Source organism: Cetorhinus maximus, chromosome 13 (assembly GCF_964194155.1).
Source record: "Cetorhinus maximus chromosome 13, sCetMax3.hap1.1, whole genome shotgun sequence".
Taxonomy (NCBI): Eukaryota; Metazoa; Chordata; class Chondrichthyes; order Lamniformes; family Cetorhinidae; genus Cetorhinus; species Cetorhinus maximus.
Window position 1 is genome coordinate 35,926,009 of NC_135891.1, and position 20,391 is coordinate 35,946,399.

The 20,391-nt window shown below is 40.6% G+C and overlaps 1 protein-coding gene across 5 annotated transcripts in view; it reads right to left on the reverse strand.

Moving 5' to 3' along the window:
* Window positions 1-3,672: 3,672 nt before the first annotated feature.
* LOC144688545 (sodium-dependent lysophosphatidylcholine symporter 1-like) overlaps window positions 3,673-20,391 on the reverse strand; it is a 47,293-nt gene continuing 30,574 nt past the window's right edge. For 3 of the 5 annotated variants that reach the window (XM_078555265.1, XM_078555261.1, XM_078555266.1), the window contains 4 exons: window positions 19,477-19,589; window positions 14,793-14,936; window positions 6,141-6,317; window positions 4,446-4,610 (listed from right to left, as the gene is read on the reverse strand). In XM_078555265.1, the coding sequence (XP_078411391.1) occupies window positions 4,529-4,610; window positions 6,141-6,317; window positions 14,793-14,936; window positions 19,477-19,589 (516 nt within the window). In that variant the 3' untranslated portion in view covers window positions 4,446-4,528. Of the gene's footprint in view, window positions 4,156-4,445; window positions 4,611-6,140; window positions 6,318-14,792; window positions 14,937-19,476; window positions 19,590-20,391 lie in introns of those variants that run through there. The other 2 variants (XM_078555264.1, XM_078555262.1) reach the window with 2 other exon arrangements.

Here is a 20,391-nt window from a genome sequence, read left to right on the forward strand (position 1 = left end):
CACACGGCAGTATTGCCAGAGCCTTTTTATCCCGGCCTTGGATGAGGTTTGTGAAAATGTTGGCTGGCTGCCTGCTTGTTTTACGAGCTGGAAATCACATATGCAAGAAAAAAAATCAGTCAGTTGGACTCATAAGGGCCTTAATTGACCGCTTAATTGATGGCGGGCACAGCCCCGAAAAACGCTGGCCCACAAAGCAAAATATTGTGCGAGTGCGTGGTGACGTCAAGATGCTCACCTTATGTCATCATGTGCAATTTTACACCCAATCCCACAGGATGTAAAATTCTGCCCATGGTGATTGTCAATGAGAGGCACTCATCAACTTAGTTCACACATATAGGTCAGATGCTGTGTGCTATATTTGATTCTTAAATGACTCCAGGTTATTTTGCCACCACTATATCCAAGAGTCCTTTCACACCATTGATCACTCTTTGTGACCTTGATGTACCTTTCTCAAATCTACATAAAATTAATTCCTCCTCAAGATCAAGGTAACAAAAATAAAGATTCTGCAGAATCTGCATTTGCTGATGGAAAGAAAGTGTTTGTGGAGGTTGTTGCTTTGAAGAAAGTGAAAAGCGCTATCAAGTGGTAATCTTACTTTCTTTTATGCTTAGTAAAAGTATTTGGGACACCTGTCAACAGCTGCAGAACAAAGATTTTTCGCAGAGGCTTTGTTGAAGTAAGCCCAAGGTGGAGTGAGCTTTCACAAGTCCTACCAGCAAGGTAGTAGCAGTAATACAACTACAAGCCACTGAGTGAGTTATTATTGCTATTGGCCTGCCCTAGGTCTTAGAAACATATGGAATTGATAAACTTTCTAAAATTAGAGGTGCACTGTATATAATGAATAAGCTGCTGTGTTACCAGCTCAAAATTGTAAGCTGGTGTATGAAAACTTGAAATTATAGTTTAAGTGAAAATTTGAAATCAACTTGAAATCTACATGAGTCCTCCCACTTGGAATGCCAGTTGAAGTAAAGATAATTAATCATCTGTGCCCAAGTCTTTCTTATCCCCAGAGAAGAAACCAGGGCCATGAGCAGTTTAGTCTATTGTGAGATGAGCTCCAAACCACAAGAAATCATGGGCTGAAAGGGCACAAGAAATAAATCAGATTCATATTCTAAGAGCTGTAGCCCCATTTCAAACTTCCCTTATTGCGCTGGCTGTTCTCATGCACACCTTAGCTCTATTAAGTAGGTTTGAATCCTGCACAGCACTAAACATCCAGTATGCTGCCCTTTCCATCCATTTTGATCTCTTTAGCTTTTTGTTAACCAAGAGTAGTTGCACTTCAAGCCTCAACAGGACATACCATTTTCCACTGCTCTTTTCCAAATATCTTTGCATTATGGAGGGGTTGGTGAGAGCTGGGTGGAAATAGGGAAAAGCTATAGGAATCAGGTCTGTGGGAAGGAAAGGAAGCTTACTCAATGTGATATTCATCATGAGCTCAAGCCTAAGAAGTATGGTTTTAGGTTTATGAGCATTTGTGTAAGTTATTATTACTGCATAAACCAAAATATTATGTAGCCTGTGCTAATAGAATTGGTCTGTGTAACAGATCGCTCAAGGGGTCAGAGTTGCTGTAGCAACATGCACTTTCACATGTATGTTGGGATCTGGAGCTATGGATAGTGAAAGTATTCAACTTCCTTTCCATCACATGGCTGACCAGGAATCTCACCTGCTCTTATCATCTGCCATTGGCATGTACTGGAAGGATTTACAGGTTGATAATCAACTTCTGAATGCACCTTCAATAGCCATCAAGTCCTGGAGTAGGACTTGAATCCAGAGCTTGTGACTCGGAAGCAGGATGCTACACACTATGCTGCAAGACCTTCCTTGTAACATTGTTCTATATTTCATTTAACAGGGTTGTAGACCAATCAGAAGTGAATCGAGGCTAGTGAGATTTGCCTATCAGAGACACCATGTCATGTAATTACTACTGGCCAATAAGAAGCCTCAAAAGAAGAGAACAGCTTTTTTTTTAATACAAAGCAACAAAAAAAAATAGTACACCCTGCAAAATATAAAATATAAACTTTGAGCAAATTCTTATATAGAACCAAGTTTTCAGAAACTGTTACAATAAATTATCAATGATTTCCTAAACATATACAATGCAGACATAAAGAATTAATAGAAATACCATGATTCAGATTATGCTCCCTGTAGAGTAAAAGTCCAGTCAGCCTTTAACGGGCTTGCTTTGGTCGTTTCACCCTTAACCCGGGGATTTTTTTTCTCTGTTGCTTTAAAGAGGTTTTTAATCATCAACATGATCTTGCATTACCTCCACCACCCTCCCACATCTGTTATTGGTTACAACCACTGGTTCGGGTTGTCTTACTGTATAAAACCATGTTGCTCATTGGATTTCACTACTAATGTCTGCAAATTTCTTCATGAAGATGTCAAATTTTACTCTAAATGAATGCACAGATTGATTGAGTGCCTCAGGATTATTAATTGTAGCCAAGTGCAGATAAATATCACACCATGTTTTTTGAGTTACATCCTAAATTTTCTTTCTGTTTTGAGCTATATCTCACACCTACTCTGTGACGAAAAATGTTACAGTCCCATTGATTTTTTTGGGTCAACACTGAAAAGCTATTCATTGTCCAAGGTACTTTGGTCTAAGTAAAGGCACTCAGATCAATTCTTTTCACTTTAAGTCATTAAATCTTACTCTTAAACGAGGGCAGGAAGTGGCTATGTTCAGCTTCCTGCCCGAGAAGCTGCTTTTAACACGAATTACATCAGTGCGGTAAAAACAATTCCAACAGCTAGAGAATATTTTCAGAATCACCACTAACTGTGCAGTAAGGTAAAAAAAAAAACAATGAATCATCTTTAAATCAAGAGTTCAAATTATCTTCAAATTTCTATTAAAATCCTTTAACATTAACAAAGTACAAATCCAATCTTTACACATTTCATAGCAAACATCCTCCTATAACGAATGTATTTTATATAATTTTCATTTTGCTTCACAGGCTGAAATTTGTGTTCCTCTGGAAACAATGAAAACCCACCAACATTCGTCTCGAGCATTTATTTCATTTTATTTAAACAAATTGCTGTTAATCTCAAGAGACTTGATTGTGATGTGGCTTTGTTGTCACATAAAGCACCATAGTTTCAGGTAATGGATCAGGTCAGAAACTAATGTACAAAAGAGGGTTCAGGATCAGGCTATGGTTACAGCACTGATTGTTTTGGCCTCTATGCGGGAGAGGTTTGGCTCAAACGTTTGATTCCTATGATCGAGTGCTGCTTGTGGCAGCATTTGAGATTATTATAAATATCTTTTTTTAAAGGAGTTAAAGTTTGCTGCAAAATGCAATGAATCCTGTTCCTGTGTTTGTCAGCATAGTATCTGTGACTGCAGGAACCAATCTGCAGTCAAGGTCTCTTAACTATTGGTTTTCAACAGACGAAAGGACAAAACTCAATTTTTGTTACATGTAATTTTTAAAAAATTTGTTTTTTTGCAGATAGCATTCTATAATTTCATCCATGTATTACTTGGGCAACTGATTAACCGAATAAGTTAAATTCTGTTATTATTACACGAGACTATAAAAGTTGAGCTAGGATGTGGCATTACATTCAGTGAAAAGCACAAAGCAGTGACCTGAATTATGAGGTAAAGCATAGCAGAGATAAAGGGGAAAAAGACACGCACACAACCCCCACACCTCCACTCAAAGAACCAGACATTGCTCAGCTCTTCTCACGGTGTTGTCCTGCACCAGAGGGCTGAGTTTAGTGCATGGTTTGATACAAACTGGAAAACCTTTTTTTAAGTAAAAAACTAAAGACATAAACTCCCTTTATTTTAGTTTCAGGTTGTGGTATGGCTGTGATGGGTAAAGAGATGATGTTTGGTTTGTGAAGATCCTCTACAGCCTCCATTTCAGTGTTGTCGCTATGTGACAGCTCAGTAATGAGTCACATTTGGTTATTTACAAAAAGAGGCATACTTTGGTGACCACTAGCCCACACATCTGCATTCCAAGAATTCTGTATCTCAATTCAGCTGAAGCCAGAATCCACAAAGGTCACAGTTGTTACAGTGGACACACTTGTTTTTAAAGTGTATTCTCTTCCAGTTCCGCTTCCCAGCTTTTTCTGTGAGGCAAGGAGAGACAAAGTCATCATTTATAAAATTACACAATAACTAACAGTACAATTCAGGACACCAGCACAAAGCTTCTCTCTCTGATCTTTTCAGGCCCTTCAATTGCATTTGCGTTTGATGATTGTAATTAATAATGTAATTTCCAAAGTAATAACGTACCTTACAAATAAAAAAAAAAGCTCTGAATAGCTGCTCAACGTGTAAGAGAAGTTAGCTTCAGGCATATTGTATTAGAATACTAATAGAGTTCCGCAGTTGAAGGAGGCAAGATTAATACCCCCCTCCACTTCACTCCACTCTGCTGAATTTTAGTCATATTGCTGTGGAAAGGCATTAACTGGGGGACTGGAAGCATGGTCATCACTAGGTACAGCTGCACACATCCTGGCAAGCTGGGTAAACAGTAGGATTGGCCAGAAGGAAGCAGTTCCCTCTTTCTTTGCTTCTGCCCCAAAGGGAGTAATGGTCCAGAGGACAAAAATAAAGAGAAGTATGAGAGGGAGACATAACCCAAATATTATCTCTTGCAACACATTTAAAATATTCAATGCTAATCTTTTCTCCTTCACTTCAGTCAAGCTATGAAGGGACACATAGGAAAAAGCTCCACAGCACTGTACTCTTAGTGAAACAGAAAATAAATTGCCAGTTGTCAACATAGTTTCCCATTCATAAAGTATGCTTCATTCCCTACATGCATAGAAATCATGTGATTCCCCAACAGCATATAAAGCCAGCTCTTTGGACGAGGGACAGACAGGAAACTTGGCAAAGACACACAGAAACTCAAGCACTTCAGCTGAGAGCACTGGAGGGAGGGAACTGTGAGTATATGGAGAAGGAATTATATTCAAAAAAGGTGAGAAAGGACCATCGTGATGGATATGTGATTGAAAAGCTATTATCCTACAAATCCTTCATATACAGGTAGTTACACCAAAACAACATTTTAAAACCAACCTGAGGCACCTTTAGCTTCAAATTTGGCAAAGACAAGAAATTTCTATTTTCATTCTAGCTCTTTCAAATTCTATGAAATTGAATACATTTTGGTACTTTACTTCTCTCTTTCCCCACAAAAGAGGCTGCTCACTGTTGCTACCTATGAGGCATTTGCAAAATCCCGTTTAGAAACCTCAAGTATCAAACTACAGATATGTTAACACCAAAATTATTCCCAAACTGACTGTTCTGCAAAGATGTTAAAACTGGTACTTCATTTCCACACATCCAAAATAAACATTTATGCTACACTTTGGCCAAGGATAAATCTTTCATCCAAAAAAAACCCCCACAAACATCTTGCCCTAGAAACCTGCCCAGCACTCACTCTGCATCAGATATGTGCAGAACATTATTAAACTACACAGTGTATTGTATAATTCTTCCATTTGCTGCTCAGAGATTGAATGCAAGTATCTCATCTTATTTTATGGCCATAACTCTGAACAATTGCATAGGTAATGTTCTGACAATGCTACTGGGAAAAGAAACATTTCAGCAACTAAAATGGAAATGCTATCCAACTGCACAGGGGGGTTATAACATCAGTTTGTATTTTTTTTAAAAAATGGAGATATGAGGATGGAGTTTTGCACATTTAACTTTGGGAATCAGGGAAAACTTAATGAAAACATTCCCTCAGAAGACTAGGTAGGTGAGGAGTCGCTAATATGGTACATATTCTGAAAAGAGGAGGTTTGAGGTGGAATGAACAATTTTTGTTGTTATTTTCTTGTGAGGCAAACCCCAGGATGTTGCTATTTCTAACCCGAGCAGAATCTCAGTTGAAGGTATTTTCACTGGCTCTTCCCCCTGTTTTGCTTAAGATGGTGAAATGTGAATAAAACTTCATAATACAGTAAACAGAACTTTCCTGAACTGGATTTGAACCAGATCACCGTTTCATTCATTTCTTCTTTCCACCACAAAGATAAACTAAACATTTAGAGAGATTATTAGCCCAGACACTTACACAGCTCCTTCAAACTCCACCTTTAATTCTTTTCTTCGTGCTTCATTTATTGGATAAAAATAAAATATTACTAAACCAATCAGCAGCAGGGTTATTGGGACTGGTGCTATCAGCACCTTCAGTGTCATTGCCACAGCTGGAATGTATGCACAGGAACCTGGTCTGTAACCTGAAAAACTGAGCACACAAATAATAGAACTCCTATGAGCTCTTGGTGTTTGTAATATGTCACATACAATGAAAGGTTCTATACACAAACAATAATACTGTATACAATTACATATATGACAAAGAACATACAAACCCATGAAAGGACTAGATGCTGCAATAAGGCAACCACGGACGGATTTTCAGAGAGTTGGGAAGACTCCACGGGTCTTTAAAAACAGCGTGTGGGACCCAAATGCAGAAATCCCACCATTTCCGACAGATATAATATTTGCTGATAGGGGAAAGGGAACAACAGGGCATGATTCATACAAGCGGGGAACCCGAACTCAGCAGGGCTATAACCCACAGTGTGGGAATCACAGATTGATTGAGTAGATGTAAATGCTGTTGAAAAGGTTTGTATAACTGTCGCAATCTGAAGTTTTTTTAGATGCCTCATTCTTTAAACTTTAAAAAACAGGATGCAGCTGTCAGTGAGAGTTTAAAAAAAAAACCCTTCTGCTGGACTGCTTTGATTGACAGGTACAGGATAGAAAAAAGTAACATCTGGTCATGCAGCTTCAATACAGTTCTTTGTTGGCATTTCCCCAAGAACTATCAATATGTTATTATGAAAGCTTAGCTGAGTTTTAAAAGTTACAATTATTTCAGCCAGGGATTCCAAATTCACAGTTTGATTGGAAGTTTGAAGAGGTGATTAAAGGATTAGCTGTCTTTGATGTTGGTGCAGAATAGAAGGTTGCTTCTTTTTTTTATAAATGATTAACCACTTGAGATTTAAAAGCAACGAATGGGAGTATTTTCAGTATCAAGCGTGTAGGAGAGGGAGCTATATTAGATTGTTAGAAGTTTATTTTTCTCATCTCTACAGGGAACCTGAGGTCTGTCTATGGTGGATACCGGGCAAGTTGGTATTGAGTAAGCTTGTAGTGTATGAGGGACCATTGGAAGTAGGTGAGATTGGCATGAGTTGGCATGATGGGTATGAGGCACCATGGAGGAGTGGGTTGAGAACCTAACAATTTATAGAATGACTGGGAAGAAGTCCCAGAGAGCTGAGGCAGTCCTTCTAACCAGCTTGCCTTGGTACGTGCCTGCCTGTCCTCCCAGAGTGAAAGTGGTGTGTTTTGAGGTACTTTTTTACCGAGGCAGGGCGTGAGTCGGGAAATTTCCTGGCTCAAGCTACCTGTGTCGGTAGCCAAAATCCCCTGCCCACCAGAAGTACCTATGTCATTCTGGAACACTGTGATTTACAATGAATCAGCACTCACCTCTGTACATCTCACTTACACTAATATCATTGAATTAATTTAAAATGACTGCCAGGTTGGATTCATTCGCTTGTCAGTGCAACATTCAATGTAAGTGGGAAGCATCCTCAGAACAGCATTAGTCTTCCCCTACCAGTATTGGTCCCCTCATACTCCATCCATAGCATTGGCAATGTAAATTATAGTACACTCACCCATGAGTCAGATTGTTGTGGAGTCAAGTTTCATTCTAGAAATTTGAGTATATAAATTTAAGATGACATTTTAATGCAGTGCTGAGGAAGTGCCGCACTGACAGAGGTGCTGTCCTTCAGTCATTAAACCTATGCCCTCTCTGGGTGGACATAAAAGATCCCAAAGCACATGCCCTGTACTACTATAATTAAAGATAAGAAAAAGCACAATGGGCCTAAACAATAATTCTAACCCTTAATATTGTGAAGTTTAAGAGTGAACAGTGAAACAAAATTGGTGAAATGCTAATGTAATATCAAAAGAATTAATTATTTTTATGAAAAACAATAAGAGATAAGGGAGTATCCTTTTATTATCTTTCATTCAACATCCTAGTCACACTGCTGGAGTTGAGCTGGTTTGCTACATGTTTTGTAGAAATCATGAGATGTGGTTTGCGCCTACAGACATTTGCGATATCTTAATTACACTAAGACACACATGTTGCTGGATTTTCAATCACCTGTGGTGGTGAGGACAGGTGGGGGCTTGCTTTGAAACTGGCACTCTGACATGGCATGTCAATCTTTTAACGCCTCCAGAATATGCTGCAATTTTCAAAGCGAGGATGGAGCGGCAGGGGGTTGGGGTAGCTAGCAACCCACGTGCCTCCAATTAACTTGCTGTTAAGCTCATTAAGAGCTTGTTAATAGGCTGGAGAGGGACAGAATCAAATTTTCTAAGCTGAGAACAAGAAGAGCAGATTGTTTGGAACAGGTTAGTACACAGCAGTCAGGAGCACAGTGGGGGAGCCATTCGTTATTGTTGCTGCTGATTTAAAGTCTTAAAAAAAAATGGCAAAATTCAAACTAAAGTGCTCAAGTAGTGGTACAAAGTTGCCATCGCTTAAGCCAAGCAGATTCATTTCCTGATGAGTGAGCATTTGGGTATCTGGACTCTGAGGCTGCTGGCTCTCTGCTCTCCTGCCTGCTTCATTCTGCAAGGCAATGGCAAGCCCAGTCATTGTTGCCGTCTGCTTTTGCAAATCGCCCTCTAGAGTCAGTTAGTGCTTCTAGGCAGCAGCCAGCACTATTAATTGAGCACTGAACTCACCTCCAGCCCAATTAGGGGCTTTGCATGTCAAAATACTATCATGTCAGTGATGCTGATGCAGCGCAGGGTCGGGGCCCGAAAATAATCCTGGCGTTGGGTTCCAGATTGAAAATCCAGCCCATGGTGTCAGGATGTGGCCATCCGTGGGCCCTACCCCTTTCCTGAGACCTGTAAATATACAGGCAGCTCATTGGAGTGGTATTCAGATTTTCCCCTGCAGGAATAATGTTCTGTTTTACTTCATTATCTATCAGCTGATAGATGAGGGAAATGTGATTAGCACCAGAAGCGATTAGCAGTTCGTATTCTTCTTAGCTAAGTTAAATTATAATTGCTGTTTTATTATTCATTTAGCTCTTTTAGAAATTCTGCTATTATTCTTCTCTCCAAAATAGAAATCAATAAATCTTAAAGATCACAAATGTATTAGTTCTGGGATAAACTAACATACCATTGCTTATTATACTTTTGAAGGCTATTTACTATCATTATTCATTTTCAGCACAGTGTCAAAATACTTGATTCAGAAAAGCTCCAAATAGAACTCAAGATGTGTCAGGTTTAGTCAATACTTACTAAGACTGTTGACAATGTATAATAGGGCTTCCTGTGAAATTTGCCTGAAGTGCTTTCTTAAAACCGCATAGGAAAGGCTAAAAGGGGTTCTGATGATTCCTCATCAATAAATTTGACAAGAGATTGCAGCATCAGTCAAAAAAGATTAAGTCACACTGAGTGCTGTAAATGCAGAGGCATCGACTAGCTGAGACTATACATGAAGGCTTACATTGTTTGGAACCATGCAGGTTAACTTCCTTTCTAACAGACACTTCCAATCCTATCATGCTGTTCTCCAAGTCAGCAGAGTTGGAATTCATCATATCTGGGCATGCAATGCAGCCACAGCTGCTTCGCTGCCTCCCACTCCGGCAATGACACTGACCCGCTTACTTCTGTCTGTTGTCATGCTAGCACTGAGATTGCCAGTCTTGGATCACACTATGACCGATGATGGCTCTCTGCTCTTCCCTTCCTGACTTGTGTTGACATAGGTGGGTCCTCTTAAATCATCCCCACTTCACGTTTGGCATGGAATAGCTTCACCCAGAATATTAAAATACATAGTTGAGGTAAATTGCAGATGTATTAGGCATGATAGATTCAAGGGCTGTACCTTTGGATTGGAAAATTTGCAAATGCCATGCAACTATTTAAGAAGGGAGGGATAAACAATGTAACTACAGATCTATCTAATAACTTCTCCACAATTGATATTAAGCTATTGGCAAAGACATGGTGACTAAGTACATAAACAAGCATCAGCTGATCAAAGTGAGTCACCATGGATGTGTGAAGGGTGGTTTGATTATTTTAGTTGAATTTTTTTTGAGGAGAACACTAGCCCAGTGAATAGGGGAGTGTCTATAAATATTGTCGTAAAATATTGCATAAGGTTCCTCACAAAAGATTATCAAAATATAAGTGCACAGATTTGGAAGAAATTTTCTGACTTAAATTGGTTCGGATGTAGGAAATAGAAAGAGACAAGAGGAGGAGACAGGATGTGATAAACGATGTGTCACAGGAATCTGTCATGGCACATTCTGATGAAAGCTCATTGACCTGAAATGTTAACTCTGTTTCTCTCTCTACAGATGCTGCCAGACCTGCTGAGTATTTCCAAAATTTTCAGCTGTTATTTAACATTTCCTGCATCTGCAGCATTTTGCTTTTGTATCAGTAATGGAACCTTTGGTTTTTCACTATATGCATCAAGATTTGAATGGGAGAATTGAAAGTTTGCAGATTGCACTAAGAGGTGGTAAGTTAGATAGGAGCAGAAAGTTGCAGAGAGACATGGAGTTCAAACTAGGGCAGATGCAGTTCAATGGGGAAGAGAGATCATTAGCTTTGTCAGACCCCATCTGGAATACTGCATTCATGTTTGGACACTGAACCTCAGGAAAGATATAATGGCCCTGGAAAGGGTATAAGTGAGATTCATCTGCAGACTAAGACTTAAAGAATTAAATTCATAAGGACAAATTATAAAATCTTGAATTGTATCCCCTTGAGTTTAGAAAGTTAGGAATTGAATTGAAGTATTTGAGATCAAAGAAGCAGCCTGGATATTAACAGGGGTGAGTTACATAGAACTCGGGGGTGGAGGTAGAATTTTGGATGGGAAATCAGATCCAGGTTTAACCACATGCTGTGGTGTTTTAACTTCAGTGTGCACCTTTTGGCCCTGATTGCTGGTCAGGAAACCTGTCAGCCTGATTGACAGACTTGGTTTGCAGCCAAGCAGGAAGGACGCTGGCGGAGGCCACAGGATCAGGTGAGTGTGGCCTACTACCCCAGAAGTCCAATCCCAAAACTGGGGGCGGGATAAGGAAAGGTATATGATTCCTGACCCCGGGTGGAAAGTGGGGGAAAAAAGTGAGGAAAGCTCCAATCACTGACCCTGGAAGCCTTTGCCTGGAAATGTGCAAGGGGACAAGGGGCGGCGGGGGGAGAGGAGTGCGGGGGGGGGGGGTGGGGGGGGAGAGGAGTGCGGGGGGGGTGGGGGGAGGAGAGGAGTGCAGGGGGGGTGGGGGGAGAGGAGTGCGTGGGGCGTTGGGGGGAGAGGAGTGCGAGGGGGGGAGGAGGTGGAGTGCGGGGGGGTGGTGGGTGGGGGGGAGAGGAGTGCGGTGGAGGGGTGGGGGGGAGAGGAGTGCGGTGGGGGGGAGAGGAGTGCGTTGGGGGTGGGGGGGGGGGGGGGGGGAAGAGGAGTGCAGGGGAGGGGCGGGGTGCAGGGGTGGTGAAGCCCCATAAGTGAAGGCACTTAACTTTCCCTAATGCTGCCTTCATCTTGTTTCAGCTGCTGAGTTTTCCCAGTGCCTTGGCAGCCTGGGCGCATGCAGTCAAACCTGCAAAGCACATCAAGTCTGAGGCTGCCGGCCTTATTAACATAGTTAAAATCCAAACCTATTTAACTTACCTCCTGGGAACCAGTTGGCTGCCCGCCACTCATCTCATTTCCGTAAAATCTAAAAGTCAGTGGGTTGGAGCCATGCTGACATGCTAGGAATTTTTCCCAACTTAACTCCCCATCCACACTAAATCCCATGCACTCACCCGTATTAAAATTCTCTCCTGCAGCACAGAAGGTAACCATTCGGTTCATCATGCAGGTGCCGGCTCTTTGACAAAGCTGCTAAATTAATCCAACCTCCCTGCTCTTTCCCCATAGCTCTGTAGATGTATTCCCTTTCAAGCACACATCTTTTTAAAGTTATTATTTAATTTGCTTCATGTAGAGAATTTCAGATTATCATAGCTCATTGCATGAAAAGAAAATCACATCTCCTCTCCATTTCTTTTGCCAATTATTTTAAATCTGCGTCGTTTGGTTACCAATTTTCTTGACAGTACAAACAGTTTTGCCTCACTTGCTCTATCAAAATCCTTCATGCTTTGAACACCTAGATCAAGTATCCTCTTAACCTGCTGTGCTCCAAGGAGAACAAGTCCAGTTTCTCTGGCCTCAACACATAACTGAAGTCCCTCATCCATGAAATCATTCCACTAAATCTCCTCTGCGCTCTCTCCAAGGCCTTGAAACTCTTCCTAAAATACTCAGAATAGAACACAATGGGTAGAATTTTACGGCTCTGTCGCGGTGGGGGCGAGTCCATAAAATATAGCGAGTCACTCAAAAGTCCACTGACTTTGGTGGGACTGGAAAATCCTGCCAGCGGGAGGAGCCATAAAATTCCACCCAATACCTCTGCTGAGGCCCTACTAGTGATTTGTAACGGGTCAGCATAACTTTCTAGCTTTTATATTCATTTCTACTATTAATAAACCCAGATTCCATATGATTTTTTTTCAAAAGCTTTATAAACTTCTCCAGCCAGCTTCAAAGATTTGTAAATGTGAACCTGTCCTCTCCTTATTCCTTCATGCACTTCAAAATTGTGCTATTATATTACATCAAAACAGGTATGGGGAGGGAGGGTGTTGAATGACATAATCTTAAAATTAGAGCTAAGCCATTTAGAAGTGGAATCACAAAGCACTTTTTTACATAAATGGGTAACGCTAACCTGAAGTTATCCGTCCTTCCCTCGTAAAAGGCTCCAGTCAATTGGTATTTTCAAAACTGAGACCGGTAGATTTTTGTTCGGTGAGGGTATCAAGGGAAGTGCAGCAAAGGCTATTAAATGGAGTTGAAGTACACATTGGTCATAATTTAACCAAATGGGGGAACAGACTGGAAGGTCTGAATTACTTACGATGTTGACATTTCCTTCAATGTTAGGTCCAAAATTCTCGTAAGCCTACTGATTCTTGAATGAGCCAGCCCGGAAGGTTTGTGCTGTGGACACCCTTGCTGACTTCAGTTCACCCCATTACCCACACAATGACTGGATCCCTTTCATATTGACAGTAACTGCACTGCCAACCACCAGCCGCCCACCCCTCCACCACCAAACTCTTTTGGAGGAAAGCTGTATGTAATTTGCAGTACATTGGCCCAGTGTCATTAAATAAAATGGAAATGTAATCTATTAGATTAGGTTTAGATCCCAGTTGGGACACAAACTTGAAACTAAATCATCCTATACTATCTGTTCCAAATCTCTCACCACACAATCTTAAATGTGTTTCATGGGGAAACTATGTTCTGGCTAGCCCCAGTCTCAGTTCAACAAATCAGTGAAATCCCCAGACATCTGAACTCTATATAAATCACCTCCCCCACCCCACCCCCCTCCAATCCTCTTGGGCTGGAAAGGAGTTGGAGATCTTGAAAATCAAAATGTTTCCTCCAACCCATTGGATTCCTGCCTGCTATATTATCATTGGCAATGATTCAGCTCACAGACAAGGTTCCTACTAAAAGCAGGCAAGCAACTACTTAAGATGCAAACTTTGTGGTCCGATAACATAACTGGTGCCACAATGTAATATTAGCATCAAGGCAGGAGGAGACCCACACTGTCTGCAGCCTGACAGCGAACCCACAATGTAAAGAGCTGACTGGAGAGAAGAGGCCAAAGATCTCCAGCCATCTGATTGTGCACTGTGATAACCACCGCCCCCATAACTCCTCCAGACACTGTTTCCAAAGATCCTGGATGTGGCCAAATTCTCATCCTCACCCGGCAGCCAGATAGTGAACATGGCCAGGTGTCGGATGGGACTCCGGGAAGTTTTATGAGGCACGTTTGTCCGCATGTTCTGCACACTATCAAGCTCATGCACACATTTCCAATCCCCTTCTGCAAACTTGGAAGCCACTGAATTATCCAATCCTGTTTAATCAAGTAATACTCAGAGCTGACACTGCTTCCTACTTAAGATTGTCTTTGAATTTTATGTGCTTGAAAACAAACTGTGTCATGTTTCTGCCTTTAGAGCACAATGATGCTTTATTTAATGATCTTGGGAATTTTGCTTCACTTGCCAAATTATTTTTAGGTTCAAGGCCATTCCTTTTTGAAACTGAGACGTTTTAAGTGATTGACAGATTACTTTCTTCTTTGCTACTACCATAACCTGTTTAACAGCTACTTCATGATACGTTTGGCATTTCTAGCTCTCAGGTGTGGGTGGGTCTGCTCTGAGGGACCACACTCTATGATCATTATCTATGACATCCCGACTCCCCCAGAATACAACCCAGGTAGACTCAACTTCAATGGTGTGTGGAGAATGCAACCATTCAAAAAATGAAAAAAGGGGTTGGAGGTGAAAAGCTGTGGAACAAGTACACTAGCTCAGCAACTTATTAAATATTGAGATATACTAATGCTTACAACAAACTTAAGGACCTAATTCTAGGTACTATTCATGATTTATGAAAGAAACAAAGCCTAAACACAAGAAAAAGGCATTGAATCAAGCGAATTTGTGAAAATATAAAATGCTCACATACTGCAAACATAAAGTAGAAAATCCAAGGGAAGCTCCAGCAGCAAATTTAGTGAAGAACACATAGAAGGAATAGAACAATGGTTCCAGGTCGATGCAGTGAGGGTTCTTTGCTCTGAAATCATCCACCACATCTGGCAACATCGACCTGGAGAAAGTATTCAGAATAATTAGATATCCTTCTGGGACACATGACAGACAAAGGATAAAGACACAACATAAATGAAAATGTAGTTCCTATTTGTCAAACATGAATTGGTTCTGATGTTATTACAGTTGAACCTCTTTCTCAACAGCTTAACTTTGTGTGAGCAGCAAAGAACCATGTTCCATAAACAGACACATGTCTCCTATAAATGTTCTTACTGATCTCTTAAACACAATACAAATTGAACAGCACGCTGCTATCCTTTTACCTTGGTATTCTAAACTGGAGATGCCTACGTTGCCCACCACTCCCCTTCCCACTCTGAAATGTGGAAAATACCATGCTGTCAGACCATCACGTAAATAACTAGGTGAATATATTTTCAAGTAAAATCATTACACAAAACGTAGCAACAGGAATATAACGTTTGATTTAAACCTTTTCAAGACCAGAGTGTTGCATCTTTAGAAGTTCATTCCAGAAATTAGATTTAATGATATGTCACATGGCAAAGACTTTCATTACTCTGTCGAAATGATGACAGTCAAGAAAACAGACGTAAAGGGGAGACTGTAAATTCTAAAGACAGACTTTGATACACCAGATATAAAAAAGTTCCTTCTTAATAGATAAAATTGATTAATATTACAATGGCCTATCATCCAAGAAGAAATTATGTGTAGAACAGGCTTAACACCATCTTGTTGGGTTTTATTATTTTTTAAATCTACATCTTACCTATCAAAGGCAGCTTGGCTCCATGAGCAATCTCTGATCATTCCAAAGGAGTCTACAAGTTTGCACGTGCTTACCTTACTTTGAAATGCCTTATTAACAGCTTCATTGAAGATATTTATAAATATTTTGTGCATATTTGCCTGGAACCTCTGCAGAGATTCTCTAATCTCCAACTGTAACTTCAGTGGAAGATTAGCAGAAACACCAGATAAATAATGTAAATGGCTCTTTAGGACTATTTTTTTTCCCAGGATTTCTACACTGGAAGATCAAAAAAAATTACAGCAATTCAAGTGTTTTTTCTTCCCACAATGACAAATGACTTCTGTTTCAGCCATTAACTTAAGTTAACAATAATTTACCTGGTCAGGCATACAGTTGCTATGCAAATGCTATACAGGCTGCATGCAGATTGGTTCCCCTATTTGCCTACATAACAACAGTGACTGGGCTTCAATAGTAATTCATTGGTTATAAAATACATTGGGGCATCCTGACAATGAGGAAAAGCCCGTCATAAATTCAATGTTCAGTCAGTTAAACAAAAAGGTATAACATAAAAATCTCACTTTAAAAGAATGAAAGAGTTCTACCTTCCTCACAGATGCCTCAAAATGATGTACAGTTTCTGTCACCACAAGGGGACATTCAGGGAGGTCAGTGTGTATACATATGTGTGTACACCTGGTGAGACTAGGTGCATAAAATCAGAAGGGTATTTAAATAGAAATAAACCATAAAATTACAAAACGCATTTGTAGACCAACTAGCACTTGCATATTCGTACATCAAGGAGATTGAGCCCTCCAGGTTTTAGTGAATAGCAATGGTACAACACAGATACACCTATACAATCCAGGGGAAGTATAAGCCCTGTTTTAAATACACTGAGACAGACATTGAAGAAATCTCTAGTACAGCAACACAAGATGATGATGAAATCAAAGTCCAATATGCAAGTTTCATTTTTTTGTGTACCATAATATCAACGGCCATGGTGAATACTTTAGGCTATATCTTTGGAAGTCTGGAAAATATTGCTGGAGATCTGGGGAATAATTTTCAATGTGAAACTTAATGGGGTTGTAGAGTGCATGATCAGGCATTTGTAATGGACTGTGGAAGGATTGGCTTAAACGCTATTTTCATATTCTACATTTTCATATGTGACCCTTTGTGGAATATGCCTCCCACTCCTGCTGACTAATTGGTTCACAAAGACTAAATGTCTTTTGTCATCAGTTTGTACTTAGGGAAAAGAGCAATCTCTATTTTTAAACCCTTAATATTTATGACTATATAAAACTAAAGACACAAATTCTTAACTTTGCCAAAAATGGTCTCAAAACTCTAAACGATGTGCTTTTGTGTTAGGGGCCAGGCTACAGTTTGAGGTATGCTACTTAAATCAGGTAATTTGCTGAAGACAGTGCACTGTATTTTTATTCATTCTTGGGATGTGAGCATTGTTTAAGGCCAGTATTTGTTGCTCATTATTAATTGCCCTTGAGAAGGTGGTGGTGAGCCTCCTTCTTGAACTGCTGCAGTCCATGTGGTAAATGCACACCCACAATGCTATTTGGCTTTCCTGTGGTGGTTTGATACAACTGAGTGGCTTGCTAGGCCATTTCAGAGGGCAGGTTAAAAGTCAACCACATTGCTGTGGATATAAAGTCATAACTAGGCCAGAAACCTGGTAAGGATGGCAGATTTCCTCCCCTGTAGGACATTAGTGAACCAGATGGGCTTTTGTAACAATCTGGTAGTTTCATAATCATTATTATTATGGTTAGCATTTTTACTGCAGATTTCATTAATTAATTAAAGTTAAATTCCCCCAACTACCGTGATGGGATTTGAACTCCTGTCTTCAGAGGATTAGGCACTTATCACTGGATTATCACTTTAGTACCATTACCACTATGCTACTGTCCCTCCAAAAGCCTTTCAAATTAGGGTGAAATGTTAGAAAAGTCAATTATAATACAGCTTAGAGACAATACTGGTGCATACATGCTCTTTTTCACCGTGCTGGACCATGGAACTGTTGGTTGTACTTTTGCCTAACTTATCACAGCCTGAGTTTGTTACCTTGATAGTCCTTCAAGGATTTATACTTGGCCCCCCTCTCCTTTTTACGCTGTCCTTTAATGACATCATCTACCGATATGGAGTCAGTATCCAAATGTATGTCAATGACACCCAGCCTTTCCTCTCAATAATCTCCAATTATCTATGCTTAGACTGCTCACTTGATGTCCGGGCCTAAATGAACCTGAACTGCTTTTAGCTAAACCTTAGGAAACCCAAACCTATTACCTTCAGCCCCACAACATAATCTATACCCATGTCACTGACTTCACCCTCTTTCTGGTCACTGTGAGGCTCAGTCAGACAGATTGTGTGTTCCACCTCAAGCTAAGTTTCAGACCCCACATTCTCTTCATTCCAATGACCACTTACGCCCAATTCTCTAATATTGCCTGCCTCCAATCCTTCTGCCATTTATGCCTTTATCTTCAGAGTTAACTATTTCAATGCTCTCATGTCTGACCTTCCATCCACCATTTCCATAAAACAGCTCACATACATTCCATGCTGCACCAAGTCCAACTCCCCCATCCAGGCCCATGCTCGCATTGGCTCTCCGCACTTCAGTGCCTCAAATTTAAAATTTTCAAGTTTGTGTTAAACCTCCTTTATGGCCTCAACTGTCTTTATCTCTGTAACATCCTCCAGCTTTCCAAAAACTATGTTCTTCTTAAATACTGTCCCTTCATTCCACAAATGGCATCCATGCCTTCCACCATCTTGTTTCCCCCTTCCCCGCTGAGAATTCATTTTCTAAATTCAGACTTTTCCACCTTCCCCCATCTCCTTTAGGGCCCTCCTTAGAAGCCACCTTGAAGATCAAGCTTTATGTCACACTTTTTGATCTCTCTTTTGACTTGGTTTCCATTTTCTTTTCACGTCTTTGAAGTACCTATTTTAAAGTTACAACATAAATGCAAGTTATTACTGTATAATCAAGGGTCTGCTAATAGGGTTGGTGTACACCTGTAAGGTTGGTGAATAGGATATAACCAACAGCATGGTAACAAGGGGCTGGATTTTACACCCTGTGGGCAGGCGTACACCCGACCCGATCGGGCGCAAAATAGTGCGCGATATTTCGGGCAGCGGGTGTGCGCAAGAGTCGGCAGCACGCCCGCCAATAATTAAGAAGCCTTTTGATTTTTTAAGCAAACCTCATCCACAGGCGGGATGAGGTTTCCACAATTAAAATGAAAATTAAATGTAAATTTTTGGGCAGAATTTTTTTTTCCGTTCATGTTATTATGAGCGAGTCCCATGTCGGGACATTTTTTTCGGATTTTAAAAATATTTGTTTTTTATTTTAAAGTTGTTCAGCTCCCTGCCTTCAGGGAGCTTTCAGAGCGTGCTTCCCTGCGCATGCGCAGAATTTTGTGCTTGCACTCTTCCCACCCGCCACCCTGGCAGTGCCGAGCTTCTCAGCGCGTTTCACGCCGGCTGCCCGTTAATTGGCCAGCCAGTGTGAAACCGCAGGTGGGGGCCGATCGCAGGCACGGACCGTTTCCCGGCCGCTCCCGGGCCCTGCGACCCGAAAATCCTGCCCATGGTGGGAAGGTACAAAATCCTTCATGTTCTACTTATCTTTTAAAATTCAAGAAGGGAAACAGAAATCCATGCAGCAGTCATCCAGTTATTTAACTTGTCATTTGAGTCTCTTTGGATCAAAGGGTCCACCTAAAGCATGATGTCAGTGATTGCACAAACTCACCATGGTAACAAGAAAGCAACGGCAAGGCTAACACCAGCAGCGATGGCCATGACAATAATAACTGGCAGATTACCATTAACTGTAGCGATGATGATCAAAGGTGGAATGTACCACTGAGAGCGAGAGAGAGGAAAAAAAAAATGAAGATGGGGGTCAGTGTGCAAGCAGCATCCCACCTTTGAATGGCGAGATCACAAGCTACATTACTTATTAATGAACAAATTTAACTAAGAATGACTGATCAAAATACAATATTAACAGCCAATACATTAAATAAATTACACAAGTAGCATGAAGGATAGTTCAGATAAAAGTTAATATACACTCAAGCCCAAATGTGAATAAACAGGAACAAAAACAAAAGACTTTACTGCTAAGCAGCAGCATTTTAAAAGAAAACTATGCATTCTGGTGGGCTTTACTATGGATATAGCATCTTGCACACTTGCCTCATATTATCCATAAATATTATATATACACACACATATGTATAGCTACATTATTTTACAAATGACATCTTCCCACTCACCCTGTTATCAGTGAGGTAGGCTTTTTTTCAGCACTAATACTGACAACATGGCTTGTGTCAGACATTTTAAAAAATAATTTTATCAGAAAGTATATAGGTCAAATGTGGGGTTCATTGCTAGGTTTTACCTTTAGGTTTTTTTCTCAACCAGTCTTTTCTTAGCTCCATCACCACAATTCTCCCCTTTGGACAACTGTAGAATTCATTTACTTCCTTCAGTCCCTGAATTTCCAAGTGTGATTCCTCAACGAAGGGAATAGGGGCATAGACTTCGAGGAACCCACAACGCACGGTGCCGCTCTGAAACCGAGCAGCAGGCACTGCCACATCCAACAATTGGCAATGATGGTTTCTTCTTATTCCCAACATTCCCATTCGCCCCCCTT